Raw genomic sequence first — 27166 nt, 5'->3', positions numbered from 1 at the left:
AAGCAGCCCCACATAGAACACATGGTGTAATCCAACCTAGAGGTTATCAGAGCAAAGACAACAGAAGTTAGGCTATCCCTGTGGTGGTGCAGATGGGCTGAAGCAGCTTCTTACCAGTGAAGTCTACAGAATGCAAACATAAAACAAAACTCTGGTGAAATGTGTTTTAGGAACATTTTAACTGTTGCCCAGTTTTACTGTGTAAACCAGCTTGAGAACCTTTTATTGAATGGTGGCATATAAATATTCAAAATAAATAAAAGTGAAACAATGTGCAGGGATCAAAACAAAAACACCCACCTCAATGGGCTCATCGCTTCCTTTTGCCTGACTTTCGCCCAGCTCTCCACTTTCATAACTGCTGTTCTTTTCAACCCAAAGTTCAGATTTTTCTACAGTAAGCCTTAGCTGGTCAAGATCAGCTTTAATTTGCTTGTAGTTATCCACATCTTGATTAGATACCAGCAACTGAACCTGTAAATCCCAAAATTTCACAAAAGTTTCACTACATTTTTTTAAAAAGATGTCATCAGAGCTGCATTTTGTACTATAGTTGCAATCAACTCCTTGATTTGACTTTTTATAAGGCCCATTGATTTTTTTTTACCCTTCAGCAGATCACATTAGCAAGCCAAAGAATATTTTTTATACATAAAAGCAAGAGAAATCATATGGTTCACCCATTGATACACATCACTTATTGCAGCTAAATGTATGAACTGATTCAATGGAGAATCACTCTTTTGGTGGGGATATGAAAGTTCCTTCTCATCTCATTTGATGTACGATGGCTCACTTACGCATGCAAATTGCCACTTAATGCTTTAGTTGCCTGGTGATTAACATGTATGAACAAACCAGTTCAAAAATAAAGATACTGAATGTGGACTTTACATCATTGTAAAGGTAATATATCATTTTAACTGATGAAAGAAAATGTGGCAATCACTGAAATTATGAACTCCAAATCTGAAAAGTGATAAGAAAAATGACAAACTTGAAACAGAATTGGGAAGTTATGGTAATATGAAAACATTTGAAAAGAGACATTTTAGGCATCTTGTAAGAACTGAACAAAATGTAAGTTATTTAAGGGGGAAAACACATAAATGTGTGTGAATTCTTTGGATGCGCCTCTGCAAAATTAATCAAATTAGAAAAAATGGTAACCTTTTTCTTTTTAATATGGGGGAAATTGTCATTTTCTCCTAATTCAACTAATTTTGCAAGAAGACATCCAGATCCCTTTTTGAACATCAGGGATTATTTCCTTCATAATGCAATAATATGGGGGAGGGGTTTCCTAAATGACTTACAATTTGTTCATTTTCTGACAAGATGTCTAGAACATCTTTCTTTAAAAGGTTTTCATTATGATTTCTCAATTTATCAACATCTGTAAAATTGGTTACAAGGCTGCATGCTTGCAAAGATTATTAATGAAGACATTGAATGAAACTAAAGTTGTCAGTTTTCCCTACATTAACTCTATAAACACTGTGACAAGGCTCGTATAAAGCAGTACAAAAAGATAATACCTAACATCAGCAAATATTCCTCTACTGCAGAGGACTCTTGCTATTTAAGGTTTTGCATGTTTTTCTATATAAACATGCAAACGAACAGAAATCTCAGCTAGCTACACCTTTGCAGGTTGGTGCCCATTTCTTCCCAACAATGCAGATTCAGAATTCTGTTATATAATTTATGGATGACTTCATTAATTAGATTTTAAGAAAAATTCTGCACCAGGGTAAGTTAAATACTATGACACTGGGAAAAGACTGTAACTTAATGGTAGAGCATCTGACATGCATGCAGAACATCCCAAGTTCAACCCTTACTGTATCCAGGCAGGGCTGGGAATGTTCCAGGAGAACCCCACCAGCTCAGAATAGGCAATACCAAGCCAGCTGAACCAATGGGCTGACTCAGGGAAAGCAGCCTCCTGTATTCATATCACATCAGATGCCATGTCTTCAATTGGCCTAAATTATGCAGATAAACAGCACTTGTATTGTTGCTCTTATTTTGCAGAATCTATTCTGCAGTCTTTTGCTATGAAAAACCAATTCTCTTTTTTGCTAAATTTGGATGGAGAAAGAACCTATAAAAGGTAATGAAGCCTCTTACTACTGTTTGAAATTGTTATGTGAAATTTCCTCAAGCTTTGTCCCACATTTTAAAGAACAATCTTTGCAAATAGAAAGGCAAGAAAGTTGCTTTAAAAAACAATCTGAGTTTTTTTAGGTAGGTGAACACTGCAGGTCATTCATTATTTTTCTGATGCTTTTCTGCATTTACATAGCATCCTGGCACACAGCCTTGGGTATCTCTTACTCCTGAATAATCATCTCCCATCTTTTGCTGGAGCAAGTTCATTAATTTCCCAATTAGGTCCCTTTCCTGCCACAAAACATGCCAACCACTCAGCTGTCACTTAACAGAGAACTGCAGCTAATAAGCACAGCACCATTTTAATGGAAGGTAGAAGGTCATTATGCAGCAACTGTCAAACACCAAAAAAGAATCTTCTTTCCTATGTGTTACTTGTACAAGCTTGGAAGAGGGAGAAACTTTGCACGCTGTATGCCTCTGGTGCAGCCCAGTTAAAACACTGCAGTAAGTGGGTCAGGGAGGGTTCTCTCTCCTGAAAAGCAGCATCAGACAAGTCTTCAAGTCTTCCATCAACGCAGACACAGGCACTGCATAAATGTTCTGGCTACATTCTATAGGAGGGAGACTTACTGACATACATCACTAGCAACTGGCAAATATGTAAAGAAATAGCTTTAATTGGTTGCTCTACCTGTTTAAAGGCTTGCAAAACTTCTGCTCGTTGGCTGAAGTGTTTAAACAACAGCTGCAGGGCTCCAGAAAGCAAAGGAGGGTAGTCATGCATAATAAGGTGAATGAGGACTCGCAGGAATGTCCTGCCACCTTCATCATCCAGCTGCACTGCATTTTTTTCTTTTCTGCACAAAAAACAAAAAAACGAAAAACCAAGTGAAAACATTCGGCCTGGTAAAAAGGATAAAAACCCAGCGCCTTGTTCACTCCTTTCTCTCAACACAGGGAGTTGACATAAATTGTTGTTGGCATCTGTCTGTCCTGAGAGACAATGGAGTGTGCCTCCAGGGGTGAAATCAAACTGCTGTGTTAGTTAGCAGCACCGAAGTGACCTCTCTTGGGGTGTGTCTGGGGGTCATGAGCTACCCAGACAATAAGAGCCTGCTCTCGGCCTTGCTGATGTGGTTCAAAGGAAAACAGAGCAAGATGTTGGGCACTTGCTTGGCTGTAGGAGCTCCCAGAAGGAGGTGAACAAGGCACCATTCAACTGTCTTGGGGGCTTCACTTGGGATTTGTGTAGGGCTATGCCACGAGGATGATGTCACGATGATGTCAGCAGCTCCCAGCTGGTTGCCAGGAAAGTATAAAACCAAGAAAAAGTTTATTACCATGCTTTTTAATTTCAATATTACAGAGAGAGGCTATAGAACCCAGCCTCTTGGATAATGGTGTTGTGCTGAGTTAATCTCCACCCCCCCCCATCTCTCCCACCTCCTCATTTGTCACTTCTAAGGGGGCTGCTACATGCCTTCTGTCTTTGAGCTCTTTGCTCTCCTACTTTCAAGGCTTGCCAGGTTCTGGGAGTGGGGAGGGGGGTCAGGAATGCTTTCTAAAGACCGTGTCAGTCAGTTGCCGTTCTGGTCCTGCCTCTTCCTCTCCCATTATTTCCCAACTTTTCCCCTCATCTGCCTCTGAGCTGTGACCTTCCTCAAACCACAGTTATACATCTAAACTGTCATCCTCCTCCTCCTCCTCCTCCCTGGAGGGATCAGGATGGGGAGACGGTCTCCACCATTCCTCCTCTGCCCAGTCCCCGACAGCAGCAGAGGGTTAGGGTCAGTTTTCCTTCTTCTTGATGTGCTACCTTCCCAAGCTGACAATTCCCATCCAGCCCTCTGAACTACAGCACGTGCAGAAACTGCCTTCTTGACCATTGGACTCCCTATTGGTCTCATCCACTCAGTCCGCCAAAGCCTGTCTTTACATGCAGGGGAAGTCCCTAACTCACCAAGGGTTTGAGACCCCTCAGCTACCCAAAGAACTGTGCAACTGAATCTATGAGCCTGGTACACCAGCCTCCCAAGGCCACATAGCAAGTCATTTTGGGAATGAAGGGGAATTTCCAAAGCAGGATCAGGAAGAGCCCATGTATTCATAAGCTTAATGTAATGAACACACCATCTCCAAGCGAAGGTTTGCAGCCAGCTGCAGAAAGTAGCCAGGAAGAGAGAGGCTTGGATTTTACTCAGGCAGAGGAGAGCCGACAGCTGCAGGCTTCGCCTCTTCCTGACCTTGAACCGCAGGCTGATAAGGCAGTAGCTGAGAGCTGGCTGGAACACAGCCAAAGCTCACAGGAAGCACAAACAGGAGCGAAAAGCGAGACAGACAGCCTTTCGTCACAGGAAGGGGAGGCAGATGACCCAAGGAGCCCGAGACGTAGAGGAATAGGATGGCTGATAGACAGGAAACAAAACAAGAGACGTAAGGGTCACAGGTTCAATATCTTCTGTTGATGCCAGAAGAACTCTTCAGAAGGGTCAACTTAAGTAATGATGCCAGATGCTTGGCTAGAGCAGTCCGGAGCTACCGTATTTTTCGCCCTATAGGACGCACTTTTCCCCCTCCAAAAATGAAGGGGAAATCTGGGTGCGTCCTATGGGGCGAATGCAGGCTTTCGCTGAAGCCTGGAGAGCGAGAGGGGTCGGTGCGCACCGACCCCTCTCGCTCTTCAGGCTTCAGGAAGCTCTGCGCAACCCTCGGGAGACCGGCTCCGAGGGTTGCGCAGAGCTGCCTGCAGTCCCCGGCTCAGCACAGCTCTGCGCGGCCATCGGGAGTGGGGCGCTAAGTCCCGCCCCGCTCCGGATGGCGGCGCAGAGCTGTCTGCCGTGCCGGGACTGAAGGAAGATTTGCGCCGCCATCCCGAGCGTGGCGCTAAGTCCCGCCCCGCTCGGGATGGCAGCGCAGAGCTGCCTGCCGTGCCGGGACTGAAGGAAGATCTGCGCCGCCATCCCGAGTGGGGCGCTAAGTCCCGCCCCGCTCCGGATGGCGACGCAGAGCTGTCTGCCGTCCCGGGACTGCAGGCAGATCTGCGGCGCCATCCCGAGCGGGGCGCTAAGTCCCGCCCCGCTCCGGATGGCGGTGCAGAGCTGCCTGCAGTCGCGGGATCAGCGCACTTCTCCCCATCGCCAGCCCCACAAGCTCGGAGGACAGCGGGGAGGCAGAGCGTGCTTTCTCACTGTTCCCCGACCTGGTTCTTCCAGCCCCGCACCTGGGGGGGGAAATATTTTTTCTTTTCTTTATTTTCCCCCGAAAAAACTAGGTGCGTCCTATGGGCCGGAGCGTCCTATGAGGTGCAAAATACTGTAATTGCTTATTTTTGCAATAAATCCTCCTTTTTAATTATGGACATTTACTGTTTTCTCAAGCCAGGAACCTGGACTCCTAGCAGATTGACCCTTCTCAACAATTCTTTGCATTAGTCGGCAGACGAAAAAGCTGATAATGGAAAGACAACAACAACTCCCAGCTGCCCTGGGGCGGGGGGGACAGAAGGAGGCCAGAACCTGCCTGCGGATCCTTATCAGGTATTGTGGCAACATAATCTGGAATTGAAGGCACAGATCAATAGCTCGGAAGGAGTGGTGGGGGAGCAGGGCAGACAATTAACATGAGATGTTGAAGACAGATGTCCAAGAGCCTAGTGCCGCCCCGCCCCCTGTGATTTTCGGGAAAGCCCTCAGAGTACGTGGCCTTCAAAACAGCCTTCCTTTATTTCCTGAGCCTTCGAGGGGCAGAATTTCAAGACAATAGAGAAAAGGTGGCATTCCTCATTAGCCTCTTAGAGGGAAGGGCTCGACATTGTGACCCCCCTCATGTTAAGCAATGATGTGGTACTTGCCAACTTGGATGCCTTCGTGAAAACGATGGACAGCATATTTTTAGATCTGATGCAGGAGGCGGCACTCGCCCAGAAGCTCATGAGCCTCAAGCAGGGAAACAGGACAGTCGCGGAGTATTGGTCGGAGTTTCATATGTACGTCCCGCAACTGGGATGGGAGGGGAAATCTCTGGTTGCGTTATATAAGGCGGGGCTGAATGAGCAGATTTCGGGTGAACTGGCTTGGATGCCCCCATAGCCTACACTGCAAGCAGTTGGGCAGGCTTCATTACAGCTGGGCCTGAGACTGCAGGAGCGCACCAGGGTACGCCGAGGTCAGGCAAGGCCTTTAACCCTCAGTAACTATGTGCCAGTGGAGAATGTGAGCTGCTGGTCCCAGGAGGAGCAGGAAGGGAAGGGAAGGACCCTATGCAACTGGGTGCCACCAGGAAGGCACTTTCCTGGAATTTCACCAACTGAAAGGGAAAAACGTGTGTCAGAGCTGCTTCCAGATCCTAGCTCACAGAGGATCACGCTAGCCAGCGTTCACTTTATAAAAGTCTTTATTGAGTTACAGTTTCCATTTTCAAGCTGCAGCGTGCAGCCCTACGTCTTATAAGCTAGACCGGCGAAGCTCCGTCTGAGTCCCCGCCTCCTGTACACCAACTTAATACCCTAGCCTTACTCCACCTTTTCCGCCTTTCCTTTCTTCTCTGGGTCCCTCTGCCCCCCGTGGCCTCTTCCTTCCTGGACTCTTCTGACGCTGACCCCCCGGACCCTTCTGTCTCCTTGCGGCGGGCTTTAGGACTTGGCTCCCTTTCCGGGCTGCTTACTGTGCCGCCTTCCTGTGCATTTGAACTTGGCGCGCGCGCCCAACCTTCCACTTTCCGCTTGACCGTTTCTTCGCTCCCCGATGGAGGTGTGGCCACTCCTGACTCATGCCCTCCCCCCTGCGGCGAGCCGCCGGATCCCGATACCTGGCGCCCTTCCTCCCCACTGCGCTCTGTTGGGGACGTTGGCCCCGATTTCCAACTGCTGCTCTCTGAACCCCCTTTTGTCCCTTCTTCCTGGGGTGTCCCCCTAAGCTCCCCCCTTGCTCTGGCCACTGGCGCTCCTTTCTGTGAATCTTCCGATTCACTGGACAGACTCGGAGATCTCGGGTCGTCGTCATCGCTCATCTTTCCTTCGGACTCCTCCCCCTCGCTCTCTGTTTCCTCCCATGCCCTCGCCTCTGCTCCTGAACCCCTGACATCCATCCCCCCCTCGAAGCCCCCCTTCCCCCCTCCCCTCCTTCAGGTGTGGGTGCTGGGTGCTCCATTGTCATGGGGGCGAATGCCGGATACAGTTCGCTTCCCGTGGCGGGCATCCAACTGAAGACTTCCGGTTCTTCCTCCCTGCGCTCGTCGACGACGGTCACCTCCTCTTCCATCTCTGTGCCGCCGTGCTCGAACCCAAGATCCTCCCCGAACACGTCCAAGTCAGTCTCTGCTCCCGGGTCCGTCGCTCGACCTGGAACCTCCAGCCATTTCCTGCGCCACTGTTCCTCTGGTCGATCGTCCCACCAATACGAGCTTTCCGAGGCCGATCCCGAGGGTGATTCTTCCAGGGAGCGTGTGTCCAGTGAATGTTCCACGTCCGAGTCAAACCCGTGGAACGTGCTGGATGAAAGCGTCGGTGTGAAAAGCCAGTCGTCGAAAAAGTCGGCTGGCATGGGCCTGTGTGGGAAGAGGGCATGAAATTCATCCTTGAGCAGAGGGTCTTCCAAAGCGTAGCCTTGCACCCAGCAATTGGCACTAGCCGGGGTGCCCTCCCTGGCGAGAAGGTATTCTACCCCCTCTTCCCCCCATCTAGAGTCCAAAATCTCTGTGACCTCGTTGATGGGCTCCTCCTGTGGCACTCCCCCCTGCTCGGTCCCCTCCCGGAGCGGACTCGGTGCCGTTCCTGGCTCCTGAAATCTGTGAGGTGCCTTGTAGGGAGTGAGCACCGATCTGTGGAACACCGGATGCATCCTGGATCCCTCCGGAAGTGTCAGCCGGAAGGCCACCGGGTTGACCTGTGCCTCGACTTGGTAGGGCCCCAGTTGCTTATGCCCTAGCTTCTTCTTTGCTAACGATCTGGCCGGCACTGCGTGGGCTGCCAACCAGACCCAGTCTCCCACTTGGATCTCTTCGCCAACCCTCCTGTGTTTGTCCGCTTGCACCTTGTATGCGTGCTTAGCTAGCTCCAGCTGCCGCCGGAGCTGATCGTGGACCTCCTGCAACTCCGATGCGAACGCGTCCACTGCCTGCGGCTCCCCCTCCCCCATTCTTTCCAGTCCCGGGAAGGTTCTGGGGTGCCTTCCATTGTTGGCGAAGAACGGCGTCACCCCTGTGGACACGTGCTTCGTGTTGTTGTAGGCAAACTCGGCGAGTGGCAGGTAATCCACCCACGTTGCAGGCTGTTGATTTGCATAACATCTCAGGTACTGTTGCATGATGGCATTGACTCGCTCCGCTTGCCCGTTGGTCTGCGGGTGTCTCGCCGACGCCAGGTTGATCTTGACGTTCAGGAAGCCCATCAGCTTCTGCCAGAAGTTCGAGATGAACTGTCGCCCCCGGTCGGACAGTATAGACCGCGGCAGACCGTGAACCTTGAACACGTGATCTATGAACAGTTTGGCGGTTTGTTCCGCCGTGGCCACCTTCGCACACGGAATGAAATGTGCCATCTTGGTGAACAAGTCCACCACCACTAGCACTGCTGTCTTGCCCCTCGAGCTGGGTAGATCCGTGACAAAGTCCAGGGCCACTCTCTCCCATGGTTCGAACGGGGTTTGCAGCGGTTCCAGCAGTCCCGCCGGCGGTCTGTGCACTGGTTTAGCCCTCTGGCAGGTGTCGCACCTCGCCACGTAGTCCGCGACTTCCCCTCGCATTCTGGGCCACCAGAAGTCTCTAGTGACTAATTCCATCGTCTTCTCCGTGCCAAAGTGCCCGGCAGTGGGCGCGTCGTGCAACTGCTGCAGTACCTTGGCGCGAAGTTCGTCTCCCGGCACGTAGATGGCCCCTTTACGGATGAGCAATCCATCGCGCACCTGGAACTCGTCGGTCGCCGCCGTGCCCCTGTGCACCTCTGCCATCTTTGCTTGCGCGAAGGAGTCGTCCTGCAACGCTTGCCGTACCGCATCCAGGTCAACTGTTGCCGAAGCGCACGCCCACGCTGTCGGTGCGAAGATGTGCATGGCCGCTGCTGGCATCGCCTCCTCGAGGTATTGCGGTTTACGGGATAGGGCATCCGCCATGACGTTGGTGTCTCCCGGGACATACTCTATTCGGAAGTCGAAGTCCGCAAAGAACTCTGCCCAACGTATCTGCCTCTGGTTCAGGAACCGCGCCGTGCGCCAGTGCTCCAGATTCTTGTGGTCCGTGCAGACCTGCACTGTGTGCTTGGCGCCGATCAGGAAGTGCCTCCACGCCTTGAATGCTGCATGAATGGCAAGCAACTCCCTGTCCCAGATGGTGTAGTTCTGTTCCGACTTGCTGAGCTTCCTGGAGTAGAATGCTCCCGGCCTCCAAGCCCCCTGCGGGTCTTGCTGCAACAGGACTGCTCCCACGGATCTGTCTGAAGCGTCCGTCTCCACCCTCATCGGTCTGCTGGGGTTGACATGTAGTAGCTGCTCTTCCGACGCGAAGAGACGCTTGAGTGCCTGAAAGGACTGGTCCGCCTGCTCCGTCCAGATGAACTTCTTTTTCTTGGAGCTGAGCGTGTCTGTGATGGCCGCCGTGTGCATTGCAAACCCCTTGATAAACTTGCGATAGAAGTTCGCAAAGCCGACAAACCGCTGGACCTCCTTCCGGTTGCGCGGGCTTTTCCAATCCAACACAGCGCGAACCTTGGCGCTGTCCATGGCGAGCCCCTTGTCTGACAACTTGTAGCCCAGGAAATCCACCTCCGCCACGTCAAACTGGCACTTTTCCAGCTTGGCGTACAGCCTATGCTGCTGTAGTCTGCTCAGCACTTCCTTGACGTCCCTGTCGTGATCCTGCTGCGATTCAGAAAATATCAGGATGTCATCCAGGAAGCAGACACACTTCTTGTAGAGGAGCCCCGCTAACACGTGATGCATGAAAGCTTGAAAACAGTGGGAGCCATTTTGCAGTCCAAACGGTATAACTATGTATTCGTAGGTGCCCAGGGGCGTGAACATGGCTGTCTTCCACTCATCTCCTTCCCGCATGCGAATGAGGTTGTACGCCCCTCGCAGGTCCAACTTGGTGAACACGCGGCCTTTGCGCACCGTCGCGAGGAGGTCGTCGATCCTGGGCATGGGGAAATCCGATGGCTTGGTCATCGCGTTTAAGGTCCGATAGTCCACTACGAGCCTTTTTGGGGGCGTGTCTTTTTTCCTGACAAAGAATACAGGACTGCCCCCCACTGCCTTGGACTCTCGGATGAAACCGCGCTCCAAATTATTATCTATGAATCATAGAATCATAGAATCATAGAATCATAGAATCATAGAATCATAGAATCATAGAGTTGGAAGAGACCACAAGGGCCATCGAGTCCAACCCCCTGCCAAGCAGGAAACACCATCAGAGCACTCCTGACATATGGTTGTCAAGCCTCTGCTTAAAGACCTCCAAAGTAGGAGACCCCACCACACTCCTTGGCAGCAAATTCCACTGTCGAACAGCTCTTACTGTCAGGAATGTTTAGGTGGAATCTTCTTTCTTGTAGTTTGGATCCATTGCTCCGTGTCCGCTTCTCCGGAGCAGCAGAAAACAACCTTTCTCCCTCCTCTATGTGACATCCTTTTATATATTTGAACATGGCTATCATATCACCCCTTAACCTCCTCTTCTCCAGGCTAAACATGCCCAGCTCCCTTAGCCGTTCCTCATAAGGCATCGTTTCCAGGCCTTTGACCATTTTGGTTGCCCTCCTCTGGACATGTTTCAGTTTGTCAGTGTCCTTCTTGAATTGTGGTGCCCAGAACTGGACACAGTACTCCAGGTGTGGTCTGACCAGAGCAGAATACAGTGGCACTATTACTTCCCTTGATCTAGATGCTATACTCCTATTGATGCAGCCCAGAATTGCATTGGCTTTTTTAGCTGCCGCGTCACACTGTTGGCTCATGTCAAGTTTGTGGTCAACCAAGACTCCTAGATCCTTTTCACATGTACTGCTCTCAAGCCAGGTGTCACCCATCTTGTATTTGTGCCTCTCATTTTTTTTTGCCCAAGTGCAATACTTTACATTTCTCCCTGTTAAAATTCATCTTGTTTATTTTTGCCCAGTTCTCTAATCTGTCAAGGTCGTTTTGAAGTGTGATCCTGTCCTCTGGGGTGTTAGCCACCCCTCCCAGTTTGGTGTCATCTGCAAATTTGATCAGGATGCCCTTGAGTCCATCATCCAAGTCGTTGATAAAGATGTTGAATAAGACCGGGCCCAAGACAGAACCCTGTGGCACCCCACTAGTCACTCTTCTCCAGGATGAAGAGGAACCATTGATGAGCACCCTTTGGGTTCGGTCAGTCAGCCAGTTACAAATCCACTGAGTGGTAGCATAGTCAAGACCGCATTTTACCAGCTTCTTTACAAGAATATCATGGGGCACCTTGTCAAATGCCTTGCTGAAATCAAGGTAGGCTACATCCACTGCGTTCCCTTCATCTACCAGGCTTGTAATTCTGTCAAAAAACGAGATCAGGTTAGTCTGACATGACTTATTTTTCAGAAATCCATGCTGACTATTGGTGATCACAGCATTCCTTTCTAGGTGCTCACAGACTGTTTGCCTGATGATCTGCTCCAGAATCTTCCCTGCTATTGATGTCAGACTGACTGGGCGGTAATTATTTGGGTCCTCTCTTTTCCCCTTTTTGAAAATAGGGACAACATTTGCCCTCCTCCAGTCTGCCGGGACTTTGCCTGTTCTCCAGGAATTCTCAAAGATGACTGCCAGTGGTTCTGAGATCACATCTGCCAGTTCTTTTAATACTCTTGGATGCAGTTCATCTGGCCCTGGAGACTTGAATACATCTAAACTAGCCAAATATTCTTGTACTATCTCCTTAGTTATTCTGGGCTGTGTTTCCTTTGCTGAATCATTTGCTCCAAATTCTTCAGGTCGGGCATTGTTTTCTTTATCGGAGAAGACTGAGGCAAAGAAGGCATTGAGTAGTTCAGCCCTTTCTGTGTCCCCTGTTTGCATTTCACCATCTTCTCCTCTGAGTGACCCCACAGTTTCTTTGTTCTTCCTTTTGCTACGAACATACCCATAAAAGCCTTTTTTGTTGCTTTTAACCTCTCTAGCAAGCCTGAGTTCATTCTGTGCTTTAGCTTTTCTGACTTTGTGTCTACATGTGCTGGCTTTTTGTTTGAATTCCTCTTTGGTGGTTTCCCCCCTTTTCCATTTTTTGTACACATCCTTTTTTAATCTTAATTCAGTTAAAAGTTCTTTAGATAGCCACCCTGGCTTCTTTAGGCACCTTCCATGTTTCCGTCTCATTGGTATTGCCTGACGTTGCGCTTTTAGTATCTCCCTCTTAACAAACTCCCAGCCATCATGAACTCCCTTTCCTTTTAGTATTGTTGTCCATGGGATCTCACCCAGCACTTCCCTAAGTTTTATGAAGTCGGCTTTCTTAAAGTCAAGAAATTGAGTCCTAGTATGCTTGGCTGCTCCTTTCCGCTGTATAGTAAACTTCAGAAGAGCATGATCACTCGCGCCTAATGATCCTTCCACTTCTACCCCACTAACCAGGTCATCAACATTGGTTAGGACCAGATCTAAAATGGCTGTTCCTCTTGTTGCTTCTCCCACTTTCTGGACAATGAAGTTGTCTGCAAGGCCAGTGAGGAATCTGTTTGACCTTATGCTCTTGGCTGAGTTTGACGTCCAACAAATATCTGGGTAATTGAAGTCCCCCATTACTACTATCTCCCTTCCTTTTGCATGCTTGGCCATCTGTTCCAGGAAGGCATCATCTATGTCCTCCGTTTGGCTTGGGGATCTATAGTAAACTCCCACAATGAGGTCTCTGTTATTCTTCTCTCCCTTAATTTTGACCCAAATGCTCTCACTTTGGCTCTGAGGATCTAAATCTTGGATCTCTTCACAGGTATACACATCCCTGACATATAACACCACTCCTCCTCCTTTCTTGTCTGGTCTGTTTCTCTGAAATAGATTGTATCCCCCCATTATTACATTCCAATCGTGGGACTTATCCCACCAGGTTTCAGTGATGCCTATTATGTCATATTTAGTTTGCTGTACCAAGAGCTCAAGCTCATCTTGTTTATTTCCCATGCTTTGTGCATTAGTGTACAGACATTGAAGTCCATTAATCATTCCCCCGTGTCTCTTATTTAAGGATTTTTTCCTCCCACCACTAGGTCCATGTGCTGTTTTCTCCATTTGGTCTATGACATTTGGATGATCATCTTCATTAATTGATAGGCTCCTACCTTCAGGAGCACTGTCTCCCTCCCCCACATTAGTCAGTTTAAAGCCCTCCTGATGAGGTTTCTGAGATTTTTGGCAAAAACATTTCTCCCAACCGTTGTGAGGTGCAGCCCATCACTTGCCAGAAGTCCATCTTCAAGAAACTGCAGTCCGTGATCTAAGAATCCAAACCGTTCCTGTTTACACCATTTGCGAAGCCAGCTGTTCACTTCCACTATTTTCCCCTCTCTCCCTGGGCCACGTCGTTCAACTGGGAGGACAGACGAGATGACAATTTGTGCATTTAGTTGCTTCAATTTCCTGCCGAGAGCCTCGTAGTCTCTTTTGATCTTCTGGAGGCTATTGCTTGCAGTGTCATTGGTTCCCACATGAACCAAGAGGAAGGGGTATTTGTCAGTGGGTTTTATGATTCCTTGCAGTCGTTCAGTTACATCTTGGATCTTAGCCCCGGGGAGACAGCACACTTCCCGAGACATCTTGTCAGGCCCACAGATCACTGCTTCTGTTCCCCTCAGTAGGGAATCCCCTATCACCACTACACGCCTCCTCTTGGGTTTGGTCGGGGTTCTTCCGTGAGCTGTCCGTTCCAAGGTCGCCTGCACATTCCCTGAGGACTGACTTTGCTGCTCGTCTTCATATACCTGATCGACTGTAATGAGGGAGAGATCCTCAAATGGAGTCTGCTCTTCGTCTTCCATGCTAGGGGAGAGGACCTCAAAGCGATTGTGTATTTCTAAGCAATCAGAGTGAACCCTGGGCCTCCTACTTCTTTGAGTCACGTTTCTCCATATATCTGGCTCCTGTGTTGGTGAACTAGACTCCTTCTCAGGGGAGTCCCCTGTCTCCTCCTTGGTGGAGACGGTGTGCTCTGTTGCTTCCAAGAAGAGCTCCAGCTCTCTAATTCTTTGGAGCGTAGCTACACGTTCCTCCAGTTGCTGGACTTTGTCTTTTAAGAGAGCAATCAACATGCAATTGCTGCAGGTAAAGCTGCCTGCAACCTTGGCGTATGAACTCTTTGAGTTCCTGTAGTTCGTCCTCAGACATGGAATACAGCTTCCCTTTTGGCAGCGCCGCCCCTGGCAGAAGGTCAATCTTGCAGTCATATGGTCTGTGGGGGGGTAGCTTGTCCGCCTCCTTCTCGCAGAAAACCTCCAAAAATCCTGCGTATTTGTGGGGGACTGCTTGCAGCGTCCCCAGCTGCAGCTGTGACTCCTCTTCCTCTCCTTCCTGCCGGGGCAGGATGCAGTGTTCAGCACAATAGGAAGAGCCGAAAATCAGCTGCCGCTGGTACCAAGCCAGCGTCGGGCTGTGCCTGTCCAGCCAACTCATGCCCAATACAATAGGCGTGTCCGACAGTTGGGTGACATTAAAACTGATGACTTCCCTGTGATTTCCAAGTCGCATCACCATAGGCGGCGTTTGCTTCACCACCTGCCCCCCGAGCAGCTCCCTGCCATCCACCGTGACGACCTGTAGGGGCAGCGTGGCAGGCAGCAGCTGTATAGCGTGCCGATCGACAAAGTCTTGCCCTATAAAGTCCGCATTGCTTCCTGAGTCAACGGTGATTGGCACGTCCAGTGTGAGTCCATTGGGTAGCTGGAGCGATGCGGTGAGCTGCATTACTGGTTTGGGCGGGAGGGGATCTGTGGGCTGCAAAATCTCTGGGGACTGCTTCACTGACTCGTCTGGCTGGGCCCCAGTGCCTCTGTCTCCAGCCAGACTCCGTCGTTTCCCTGCTGTGGTTCTCTGTGCTGAGTAGCTGCAGTTACCATTGCAGAGGCTGCAGTGTGCTTGTGGATCCTCTGGGGACATTCTTTCGCCATGTGCTGAGGACTGTCGCAGATGTAGCACTTCCCGTTCCCTCTAGGAGGCTTCGCTTTGACTGCTCCCGGCGCTAGGGCTCTGGTTGCTGACTGAGCCCTGGCACCTCCAACCTCCATAGGTTCCGCTCCCCCTCCTGGCGGAGGCGTGGATTGCGCACGCGCTGCTTCCCTGGGAACGAAGGAAAACCCTCTCGCTGGTTCGCGCCCTCCACGCCCTTCGTCCCTGCTCCATGGACGTTCTTCCAGATGCATCCCAACCGTCAGCGCCCTCTGAACGATCTCCTGCGTGCTCCGGGGTCTCTCCCCCCTCGCAATTTCGTCTTTAACCGCGCCGCTCAAGCCTTCCCAAAAAAGGTCTCTGACTGGAGCCGAATCTCTGTTCCATTCCAGGGCACTGACCAGTGCAAAAAAGCGGGCATGATACTGCCTTACACTGGCCCTCCCCTGCTTCAGTCCATGTATCTCTTTCCGGGCAAGATCCACGTCTATGCTTGATAAAAAGCACGCATCCATTGCTTTAATGAAGGCATCCGCACTTCGTAGCGCCGGATCCTTATCTCTCCACAAATTGCGCAGCCATGCTTTAGCATCTCCATGCAAATGGGATAGGATAAACCCCACCTTCTCTTGCTCATCTCTAAAGTCCTTGTCCAGCAGTTGCAGCGCACACTGTACATCTGCTCGGAAGTTGGGGTACTGTTGTAAATTCCCATCGAAGTGAGATACTAGACCGCCTGCTCTTCTCCCCAACCCAATTCCCTCCGGTTTGGGTCCCAGTTGCCCTTGCTTCGTAAGCATTTCCAACCTGATCTGGAGATCCTTGTAGGCGGCGGCTGCTTCCCCCTCTCTCTTCCTGGATGCGATTATCTCGGCATTCAGTTGTGTCACTGCGCCTTGCAGATCCGCTATCTGCTGTTCGGCAGTCATCTTGTCTGCCGTTCGTGAGCTCGCGAGTAGGCACCAGTCTTCACCCCTCTCTGCGAGGCTTTAGGTGCCAAAACTGTGGGACGGAGCTTACTGTCAGAGCTGCTTCCAGATCCTAGCTCACAGAGGATCACGCTAGCCTGCGTTCACTTTATAAAAGTCTTTATTGAGTTACAGTTTCCATTTCCAAACTGCAGCGTGCAGCCCTACGTCTTATAAGCTAGACCGGCGAAGCTCCGTCTGAGTCCCCGCCTCCTGTACACCAACTTAATACCCTAGCCTTACTCCACCTTTTCCGCCTTTCCTTTCTTCTCTGGGTCCCTCTGCCCCCCGTGGTCTCTTCCTTCCTGGACTCTTCTGACGCTGACCCCCCGGACCCTTCTGTCTCCTTGCGGCAGGCTTTAGGACCTAGCTCCCTTTCCGGGCTGCTTACTGTGCCGCCTTCCTGTGCATTTGAACTTGGCGCACGCGCCCAACCTTCCACTTTCCGCTTGACCGTTTCTTCGCTCCCCGATGGAGGTGTGGCCACTCCTGACTCATGCCCTCCCCCCTGCGGCGAGCCGCCGGATCCCGATACCTGGCGCCCTTCCTCCCCACTGCGCTCTGTTGGGGACGTTGGCCCCGATTTCCAACTGCTGCTCTCTGAACCCCCTTTTGTCCCTTCTTCCTGGGGTGTCCCCCTAAGCTCCCCCCTTGCTCTGGCCACTGGCGCTCCTTTCTGTGAATCTTCCGATTCACTGGACAGACTCGGAGATCTCGGGTCGTCGTCATCGCTCATCTTTCCTTCGGACTCCTCCCCCTCGCTCTCTGTTTCCTCCCATGCCCTCGCCTCTGCTCCTGAACCCCTGACATCCATCCCCCCCTCGAAGCCCCCCTTCCCCCCTCCCCTCCTTCAGGTGTGGGTGCTGGGTGCTCCATTGTCATGGGGGCGAATGCCGGATACAGTTCGCTTCCCGTGGGGTGAGAGTGGGAGATGAGTGGAAGGCCACCTTTTGTACAAGATACGGCAGTTTCGAGTACCTAGTCATGCCGTTTGGATTACAATCCAGAACTGCGATGTTCCAGGTGTTCATCAATCATGTGTTGGGGGGTCTGGTGGACTCTACAGTGTTGTGTTATCTAAATCTCTTGATTTACTCAGACACCCTGGAAGAATGCGTAAAACACATGGAAGAAGTGCTGCAGCGGCTCAGAGAAAATCGGTTGTATGCCAAGTTAGAAAAGGGTCAGTTTGATGTGACCAAGGTGGAGTTCTTGAGCTATCGGATCACCCCTGATTCCGCCAAGGTGAAGGCAGTGGTGACATGGCAGGAACCCAGAACCCAGAAAGACTTGCAACGATTCCTGGGTTTCGCGAACTACTACTGTAAGTTTATATCCAGATACTCGAGACTAATGTCTCCCCTCATGGATTGTTTAAGGAGTAAGAGACTGTTCCGATGGACAAAAGAGGCCCAGAGGGCCTTTGAGAGACCCAAGGCCATGTTTGACTCAGAAGAGTACTTAGCACATCCCGACAAAACAAGAGACGTAAGGGTCACAGGTTCAAACTGTCGATGCTGGAAGAACTCTTCAGAACGGTCAACTTAAGTAATGATGCCAGATGCTTGGCTAGAGCAGTCCGGAGATAACTGCTTGTTTTTGCAACAAATCCTCCTTTTTAATTACGTACATTTACTGTGTTCTCAAGCCTAGACTCCTAACACTTAATATGGTTCTGAATGATATGCTACTGGTGGAAGGAGACAGAAGGAACGAGAGCACAAAGTAGGCTCATGCTAGGGTTGCCATTTTCAAAAAGTGAAAATCTGGACACAAATGTTGTTTTGTGGAGCGGTGAGCTTTTTTTAGCAAAATCTCAGGGGGGAAATGACATTTTTGAGCTATTTTAAGGAAATTTGCCAAAAAATAAACACTTCTAACAGGAGCCCTAGCTCAGGTTCAGCTGCACAATAAAGCTAATTGTACTTACCACAAGTGGGTAGCAACCTAGGAGCTGTGACCAAGGTTTGTTCTTGGGTTTACAGCTCATGATTTGCCTGGTGCAAGACAAACCATGAGTCACAGCTCAACCGAACCATAGCTTAGCAGTGCAGCGGCAGGAGGACTAGAGGAAGAGCAATATGGCTACAATCTCCTTTCTAGGAACATGTCTGGCTTAGCATTATGTACGAACCAGTTCAGTGTAACAAGAGATATTGTGTGTGTGTGTACACACACACACACACACACACACACGTCACACAACAAAACTAGTTATAAACAATACAAAATAGTAAGACCAACAGCATAAAATCAGTTTAAAACCACCATAAACTAGCAAGCGTAAAGAACTTGATGCAAAAATGTAAAAGCACTATAAACTGAAAAACTCTACTCAGTTATGTGTCTGAAAAGCTATGGCTTGATCACTAGATAGCTCTGACAATGAGGTTTATCTTATTATTTATAGGTTGCTTTTCAGAGTATCCTCTTCTAAGCCATCTCACAATATATCAAAAACATTACCGCCATAACAAACAAAACACATAAACCAAACACATAAAATATATAAGTAGCCTGACCAGATTCCATGATGAGAGGTGTTGCATTTCTGGAATACTGAAGCTCACACATTGTTCATTGGGCTCATTTCAACAGCTATTTATTTATTTAGTCAACTTAGAATATCTCAAAGCAGTATAATATAACCAGCAAATAAAAACATTTTAAAAAAAACAAATATTCAGTCTATGTCTACTAGATAGAAGCTACTGTGATTCAAGGGTGAATCATTAAAATGTTTATAAAGCATTCTACAAATTAAAAGTTCTACCACTGAAGTAGCAGTACACCAGCAAGCAGGAGAAAGGGAAAAGAGTAAACAGGAAGTGTTTGTTAGTATTACAAAGCAGGAGGATGATGGGGGGGGGGGGAGGCGGAGTTGGCCAAGTATAAAAATGGAAAGAATGGAGCCATTTTAGAGCTTACCTGCCAGCAAACATAGTTTCTGCTTCAGCAGCAATTTCATCTATATTAGGAACAACTCCTATGAAATGAGGTTTTGGTAAAGTTAGCAATACAAAAATTACTACACCCCCTTACTTATTTTGTCCTAGGAATGAACGACCAACAGTGACTGGTATGACACAAAAAAAGAAATCAAAGGACACTATTACCACATTGTCCAAGGATGACAGCAGCTCGCTCACTAGCCATCTCACCTATGCTTGGTCACATAACCCACAAATAAGAAGCAATAAATAAAAATAGGGCAACTAAACTTCAAGTTACTGAACAAAACAGAACACCTACGTACGATCCAATTCTTGGAATGCATGTTCAAACAATACTCAACCTCTGGACACAGGGAGCAGGCACTTTCTTCTCCACCAAAAATCATACCTAGAACATAACAACTAAACTGGAAAATAAAGTCCCTGATCCTGTGATCTGACTTTGCATTACAGAGCCAGAGAGATTTCCCCATCAAATAAATGCAGTACCTATTACATTCTCTGTACAATTGGAGAACGTGAGTCAAAGAGCAGGCATGCGAGTCCCCAAACTGATTTGCAATTTTCCCACATGTGCAAGTGAAGCAGCAGTCTGGAGGACAGCCACAAGAGACTGGGTCTTTTCAGTCATAGCTTAAGGTTACCAGACGTCCCTGTTTCACGGGGACAGTCCTCGGATTTACAAATCAGTCCCATGACAAAATCCTGTCATTCCTACTGAAGTTAAAAAGTGTCCCCGGATTCATTGTGGAGGAATTTGTGTTACAATCTGACCACCGTCTCCTCTATATTAAATTGACTTTCAACATTGCACTGTTAGCTGGATTTATTTTTTTTGTAAGTCATTCAAGACTTTTGTTGGAAACAACTCATAAACTGAGTAAGGTCTGAAGCATTGTCAGAATTGTCCAGCCATTATCTCCAAAGTTTCCCCACATTTGAGTTTCTGAACATTTTGCCTAAACTAGTAGGTGAATGCCCACTCATCTTTTATTTCAACACTTATTGAAAGGAATCATCATTATGTTGAATTATTCCGCTTTAATAACAATACCTGATGTGAGAGTTGGTGTGTCAGGGGGAGATGTCACTGAACTATCCACATTTTCACTGCTCTCTCCAAATTCCTTCTTGTAAATTGACAGCATGTACGATATTCTGTAGTCAAGCCGAACGCTAAGAATAAACTACAAAGCAAGAGATTGACACAACACATTTCTGAACCTCTGTGCAAGTTTTCTGAAGCATCTGAAGATGATTTGCTTGTGAAACCAAGGTTATTATTGTTGCCTTAAAAGGTATGTAATAAAATGCAATATTTCAAAAGATCACACGTTTTTTGAAAACTCCTGTTAGCAGATCTGTTAATAGAAACTGTCTTCTATAGTGCAAATAAATCAGGCACATGTGTTGAATAGGGGAGCAATTTGATTTTGCTTGCATTTTAATGAGAAACTACCTAATTCACACTTCTCGCACCAGAATGTGCATTGAGACACAGCTATCCTTCAAAAGTCGCACTTCTCAAAATTTTGTTGCAGTTCTTCAACCAGTGTGTACAAAAATGCATATTTTAGGGAAATGTGTACAATAAAATGAACTCCTTTGGGAAAATATCAAAAATATAGTGTATAGGGATAAATTGATTGCAAAATGTGCATATTGGTTAAAATTTCGTACAAAAATGTGTATATTAGAACTGCACATTAAACTTTTCATGAGGATTTTAAATAAACAAACAAATCGAAAATTGATGTAGAAATGTACAAATGTGGAAAACAGAATTTAAAATTGGAAAACTGAGAAACTGAGAGAAATTGAAGTTGCCAGATTAGTCTATTACTAGCCATAACTCTAGTGGAAACTAACTAGCTGGTGAGATGGCCTTGTGCTGGAGTCAAAACCCCACACCACAATTCAAAAACTGGAGTCAACATAACCACAAGCCTTCACGCTCATGCCTTGATGTTACAGTACATAATATATATTGTTGGTGCTTTGTTTCATTTTAAAAATTTAAAGTAAAGGTCTTTACCTGTAAAATCTCAATGATTTTTAATTTGGTGTCCATGACAGTGACATCTTCACTCTCTACAATGTTGGCTTGCTTGCTTGGGTGGACACTTGGGGGTACATCAGGTACAGAAAGAGGAAAAATAGAACCTCTGCTGAGGACCATTTGAGTCATCATCTCTCCCACACCATGAATGGTTCTCATAACATTGTTTCCTATGTATATGAAATATAAAAACAGAAAGTTGTCACTCTGATGGGCAATTGCCTCTCTGGCTGAAAAAGAAGATATTAAATTTAAATATATATGTATTAATAAAATAGCCCAATGCTCCAAGCACATCTACATTATCAAATGTTCTTGCAGTCTACAAGTTGAGTTAACTGAAGATCTCTTTAGCTTCCTAACCAGACTGTTACAGTCCCTAGTTCTTCTAGAATATGATGGGTTTATGTATCAATTCAAAAGATAAAGGGTAAGAATTTGTTGCTGCTGCTGTAGGGTCTCAGAAATATGTTCTTATTCTCTCTCTTTCTCTCTCTCCCTCCCTCTCTCTCTCTCTCTCTGTGTGCATGTGTGTTTGTATTCATAACTAATGCCATCTTCGCTTCTGTACAATTGTGCTTGCTAAATTAATGCTGTCTTTGTTCTGTTTCCTGCTGAAGAATCTGTCAGGAGTTTCATTCTAAGAAATATGTCAGCAGTTTATAGCCAATCAAGGGGTAATCTGTCTTTTCTTTAGAAGCTGTTTCTCTGTTAGGGATACTAGTTACCGTATTTTTCACCCCATAAGACGCACCTGACCATAACACGCACCTAGTTTTTAGAGAGGGAATGCAAGATAAAAAATATGTATGCATCCCAGGCTCTGCTCAGCGCTCCCTTTCACGAGCCGTGTGGAGCGTGTGTGTGGCACTTGCAGGCTTTTCCCCAAGGAGGAGCTGCCCTTCTCCCTCCTCGGGGAAAATCCCCCAAGAGCCACACACGCGCTCTGCGTGGCTCTTTAAAGGGAGCGCGGTTCTTGGGGGCTTTTCTGGGAGGTGGGGGAAGGGACTGAGGGGCTGCCCTCTGTCCCTTCCCCCACCTCCTGCAAAACCCACAAGAGCCGCGCTCCCTTTAAAGAGTGCGTGGAGCATGTGTGCGGCTCTTGGGGGCTTTTCCTGCCTGCATTTGCTCCATAAGACACACACACATTTCCCCTTACTTTTTAGGAGGGAAAAAGTGCATCTTATGGAGCGAAAAATACGGTAGTTTCCCCTTATCAGCTCTGGCTGTGGAATGTAACAAAAGGAGGTGCCTGTGTTAAGGAGTTACTTTTCCTGTGTCTAGTGCTCAAGGGCCTGGTCTTTATTTACAGCCAAGAGGCCCCTGAGGAGGGAGGAGGGTGGAGAATAACTCTGGACTTCCTTGTGCTGGCATTTTCCAGTTCCTTTGTTGGGCATGCTTGCGCTACCTTTGCTCAGCTGATTAAAGGTGTTCATTGGAATATCCCTGTCTCTGCCAATAATTGATTCTCTGGGACAAAGACAGTTCAGGGTTTGAAAGCAGACCCATCATATAGTGCCAGAACGTGGAGCTAAGAAGGCATTAATTTCGGGTTAGCGCCATCGGCTAATGGCGGATTCCCTCCGAGCTCCGGAGGGAATCGGCTCCACAGGATTTGGGTCTAGCCACTGCCGTGACGCGGGGACCCTTAAAAATCACAGGCGGTGAAGCCTGTGAACCTGGTGACTCGGCGGGCACCATTTGCGCCCCCTGACCCGTGAAGGAGCCTTTTTAAAGGCTTCGGAACGGGGGACGGAGTGAGTGGCGCGGTGCTGAGAGTCGACTGCTTCTCCTGCAGAGTGAAGCTGCATGCCATGGTCGGAGAGCGCTGACTTCTTCTTATGAACAATTGGACTCTAAAGCAGCAACCCGTGAGTAGTACGGAAATTGGACTTGTAAAGAATTTTTTTTTCTTTGAATTAGGCACGATCGGGGAAGGCGCAAATAGGAAGTCCGTCTCCCCGTCTTATATATAATCTAAAGCAAGGACCAGCTAACTAAGGTCGAGAGGATTTTTTCTTTTTTATTGGGTAAAGACATTAATTTCACGATTTGGCAGTTTAAGTAATCTTACTGGAGGATAAGAGCTAATTTTGGGAGCTGAAGTGCCACTCCCCCGGACCCGGGAGTGATCCGCGAGAGAGCCTGTAGAAGAGATATCGAAGAGTTTGACAGCTGTCAAATTAGCTGTCAAGACGGGAAAAGAGCTTTGTTTTCTACTGGTTATATTCGTTACTGTCAGGGCTGCTTCCAGATCCTAGCTCACAGAGGATCACGCTAGCCAGCGTTCACTTTATAAAAGTCTTTATTGAGTTACAGTTTCCAATTCCAAGCTGCAGCGTGCAGCCCTACGTCTTATCAGCTAGACCGGCGAAGCTCCGTCTGAGTCCCCGCCTCCTGTACACCAACTTAATACCCTAGCCTTACTCCACCTTTTCCGCCTGACCGTTCTTCTCTGGGTCCCTCTGCCCCCCGTGGCCTCTTCCTTCCGGGACTCTTCTGACGCTGACCCCCCGGACCCTTCTGTCTCCTTGCGGCGGGCTTTAGGACCTGGCTCCCTTTCCGGGCTGCTTACTGTGCCGCCTTCCTGTGCATTTGAACTTGGTGCGCGCGCCCAACCTTCCACTTTCCGCTTGACCGTTTCTTCGCTCTCCGATGGAGGCGTGGCCACTCCTGACTCATGCCCTCCCCCCTGCGGCGAGCCGCCGGATCCCGATGCCTGGCGCCCTTCCTCCCCACTGCGCTCTGTTGGGGACGTTGGCCCCGATTTCCAACTGCTGCTCTCTGAACCCCCTTTTGTCCCTTCTTCCTGGGGTGTCCCCCTAAGCTCCCCCCTTGCTCTGGTCACTGGCGCTCCTTTCTGTGAATCTTCCGATTCACTGGAAAGACTCGGAGATCTCGGGTCGTCGTCATCGCTCATCTTTCCTTCGGACTCCTCCCCCTCGCTCTCTGTTTCCTCCCTTGCCCTCGCCTCTGCTCCTGAACCCCTGACAGTTACAATTTGGCTATATTTTGTTGAAAACAAAGAAAAACTGATACAAACTAACTTGATTTTTGGATTTGAACTGGAAGGAATACTAAGTAACCAAAATCCCTCTAGAGGGGTTTTTGGGACATTACAAGAATGGCTGAAGGAGGGAAAATTCAAGCTAAATTGGACAGAGTGTTTTTTCTCTTGGGAAAGTTACAAGGCCAAATTGATGTTTTGGCTACCAACGTTGCAACTCTGGACTTAACAGTAAACAAATTCATTGAATTTGATAAGGACTTGATCCAGGAAGTTCATGCAGCTGGACAAGAGGAGAAATTTGAGAACTTTGAGATTGTGGAGAAAGAGATACATGTTGTTTCTGAGGAAAAGGAAGGAGGAGATGTAATGTTGCAGATGACAAAGGAGAGCCAGAGGCCTGACATGATGGTTACAAAGGAAAATAAGAACTTGATGATGAAAATCTGGTCTCAGCTCGAGATTGAAGAATGGAGAGATCTCCTTATGTGGAGATCTGAAGACCCAAGGATTACAAATTTGATTAAGGTGAAAGTTGGAGCTTTGGGGACACTTGGACTTGAAAGGAATAAGAAACAAGATTTGGGCTCCACCTTTAAGTATGGAGGTCTGGCTGGAAGAAACATTGTCCCTCTCGGGCCAGAGCGTCTCCGAGATCTGGTGTTTAATACTAAGGACTATCCAAAAAACCGGCAGAGAGGAACTGAGAGAGAATTGAGAGCCTCGGACGTGAGATCTCCAGGCTGATAGCAGATTAAGACTGATGGACATTTGTTGGGGATTGAAACCGGGAAAGGGGACAGGGTGGGGTTTGGGGATCCAAAGGGTGCATAATTATAATCCATCTTTTTTTTATTATTCTGTTTTGTTACTAGTATGAAAAGTGGGGAATTCGTGGAAGGGAATTTGGGTCGACTTTAGAAAAAGGATTTAAGATTTAAGAATGAACATTGATGTATAAATTTTGATGTTGTAAAAATGGTTTTTTAAATTGAACTAAATATAAAAAGGTTACAAATTGGGGATAAGAACTTGTTGAATTAACAATTTGAATTGGAATATAAGAAGGGGAGGTGTGGGGAAGTCAGAGAAATATGTTATAGAAAAAGAAGGGTTCTAAAATGTATGTGTTTTCTTTTTTTCTTTTTGGTTGTTGTTTTTTTTGAAATGGAAAATTCTTAATAAATATCTATTAAAAAAAAAAGAAGGCATTAATTTCGCCTGTCATATTGCCCTGTTTATGAGCTGTGCCTTATGACCGACTCTGGTGAGAAACCGGGGCACGGTTTTTGAAGTATCGGCACACCTCGGGCACCTCCAAAGGAGACTCCATAACACACACACACACACACACACTGGCAGACCTCGAGAAGTCACGGACGAACGCCAAGGAGATCCATTCTGGTTAGGACCTGTGATCGTGCTCTATAAAACAGCTTGTTAAGGTGCGTATTAATAGGGGTGTCATGTGAATGGTGAAAGAGTGTGAATCTGTGAATGTCTGAAGAGCTGTAATTGTTCTGGATGAAATTAGGATCTGTAAAACAGCTGGCTTTAAATCGGCAGGGGAAGGAAGGCCATTCCTGACGTGTGTGTCAAGCTAATAGGGCTGACCCATAAAACCTGCTTTGCCAGTCTGAGGTAGGAAGGTATAATATGGGTTTGGATGATTGTAACATTGTTTCTGTCAAATTAATTTTTTTTTTTTGCAATGTGCCCCACCCCCACTCTCTGCCCATCCATGTGTTCCATTTAGCCAGTAGTCCCCAGAATTCAGACTGTTGAGGAAGAGAAGTCCCCTCCTCCTTCCTGCCCCCCATGACCAGCCCCAACCCAGGGTTTTGCCCTAACCTATTTTCTGAACCCATGCCTCTTAAATCTGCCCCAGCCCTGTCTTAGCCCAGCTCTTCTGGACCCTGTCTCTGTCCTGGCTCTGACCCAATCACCTGCCCCGCACCCTGAAATAAACCCCAAACCCCCTGAAGAGTCGGAAATGGAATCTGGAGCATCTGTCTCTTCAGAAGCAGACAGCCCTTCGTGCTGAGTTGTCTGTGTGATTTGTTTTGCCTGCTTGGAATGCAGGTCTGCCTAGATCAGCTCAGGATGAGCGATAGGCAGGAGGAAAGGGGGGAGGTTCAGTCTGTGTGCCTATCTGGGAAATGTAAGAGGATATCTATCTGGTTATGTAGTGAAGTTCTCCCCCTGGCCACCAGGAGTATTGTGTATATAGTTTTCACTCAGGTCCATGTCAGTTACTTTAGGCGGGAAACCCTGGGTTGTTGTTGCTACAATGTTGACAGCCGGCTGCCTTTATAGGCCGGCTGAGCTGCTTGCTGTTCAGTTCTGTTCCAGCTTACAAATAAAGAGCTGCTTTGGAGAAATCGCTGCGTCGTCTGCTATGTCTATCCACTATTTAACACTGGCGACGAGGATGGGATTGATGGACAGCCAGATGCGGCCACCCTCTAAGCTGAGCTGAATCACTGAGCTGAAAGGCCGAGCGAAATCACTGAACAGAACCAATTCAGAGCTGATCATTCTGGCTAGAGCACGGTGTTCCATCCATCGCCCTCCACGTCGGCATCAAAACCATGGCTTCACTCGTGCTTCTACCGCCGTTTGCCCCAGCCTCTGAAACATGGGACTCCTACCTCGCTCGGTTCGACTGCTACCTCCAAGCCAACGAGCTGACGGAAGTGTCAGAGGAGCATAAGCGGGGCCTATTCCTCAGTCTCTGAGGGCCCGAGGTGTTCGAGACGGCCCGAGCATTGGTTGCGCCTCTAGCAGTCCAGGCAGAGCCGTGGGACACGATCCAAGAGAAGCTCCGCAACCACTACGCGCCAAAGCCGTCCAAGATTGCTGCCCGCCATGCGTTCTACCACTGGAACCAGGCAGAAGGGGAGTCAATTAACAACTACACTGCCGCCCTCTGACAGGCTGCAATGCACTGCGAGGTC

General features: G+C 48.2%; 1 protein-coding gene across 7 annotated transcripts in view; it reads right to left on the bottom strand.

The window, feature by feature from the left end:
* The window catches only part of ITPR2 (inositol 1,4,5-trisphosphate receptor type 2), a 387592-nt gene that overhangs the window by 224878 nt on the left and 135548 nt on the right, over positions 1 to 27166 (bottom strand). For all 7 annotated transcript variants that reach the window (XM_082240062.1, XM_082240063.1, XM_082240060.1 and 4 more), the window contains 5 exons: positions 21179 to 21372; positions 20198 to 20330; positions 19118 to 19175; positions 2810 to 2975; positions 301 to 474 (listed from right to left, as the gene is read on the bottom strand). In XM_082240062.1, coding sequence (XP_082096188.1) covers positions 301 to 474; positions 2810 to 2975; positions 19118 to 19175; positions 20198 to 20330; positions 21179 to 21372 — 725 coding nt within the window. The remainder of the gene's footprint in view (positions 1 to 300; positions 475 to 2809; positions 2976 to 19117; positions 19176 to 20197; positions 20331 to 21178; positions 21373 to 27166) is intronic.

This window comes from Podarcis vaucheri, assembly GCF_965113315.1.
Source record: "Podarcis vaucheri genome assembly, chromosome: 10".
NCBI classification, from domain to species: domain Eukaryota; kingdom Metazoa; phylum Chordata; class Lepidosauria; order Squamata; family Lacertidae; genus Podarcis; species Podarcis vaucheri.
The sequence above is the reverse complement of the archived record's forward strand: the minus strand, read 5'-3'. Positions and strand labels throughout refer to the sequence as shown.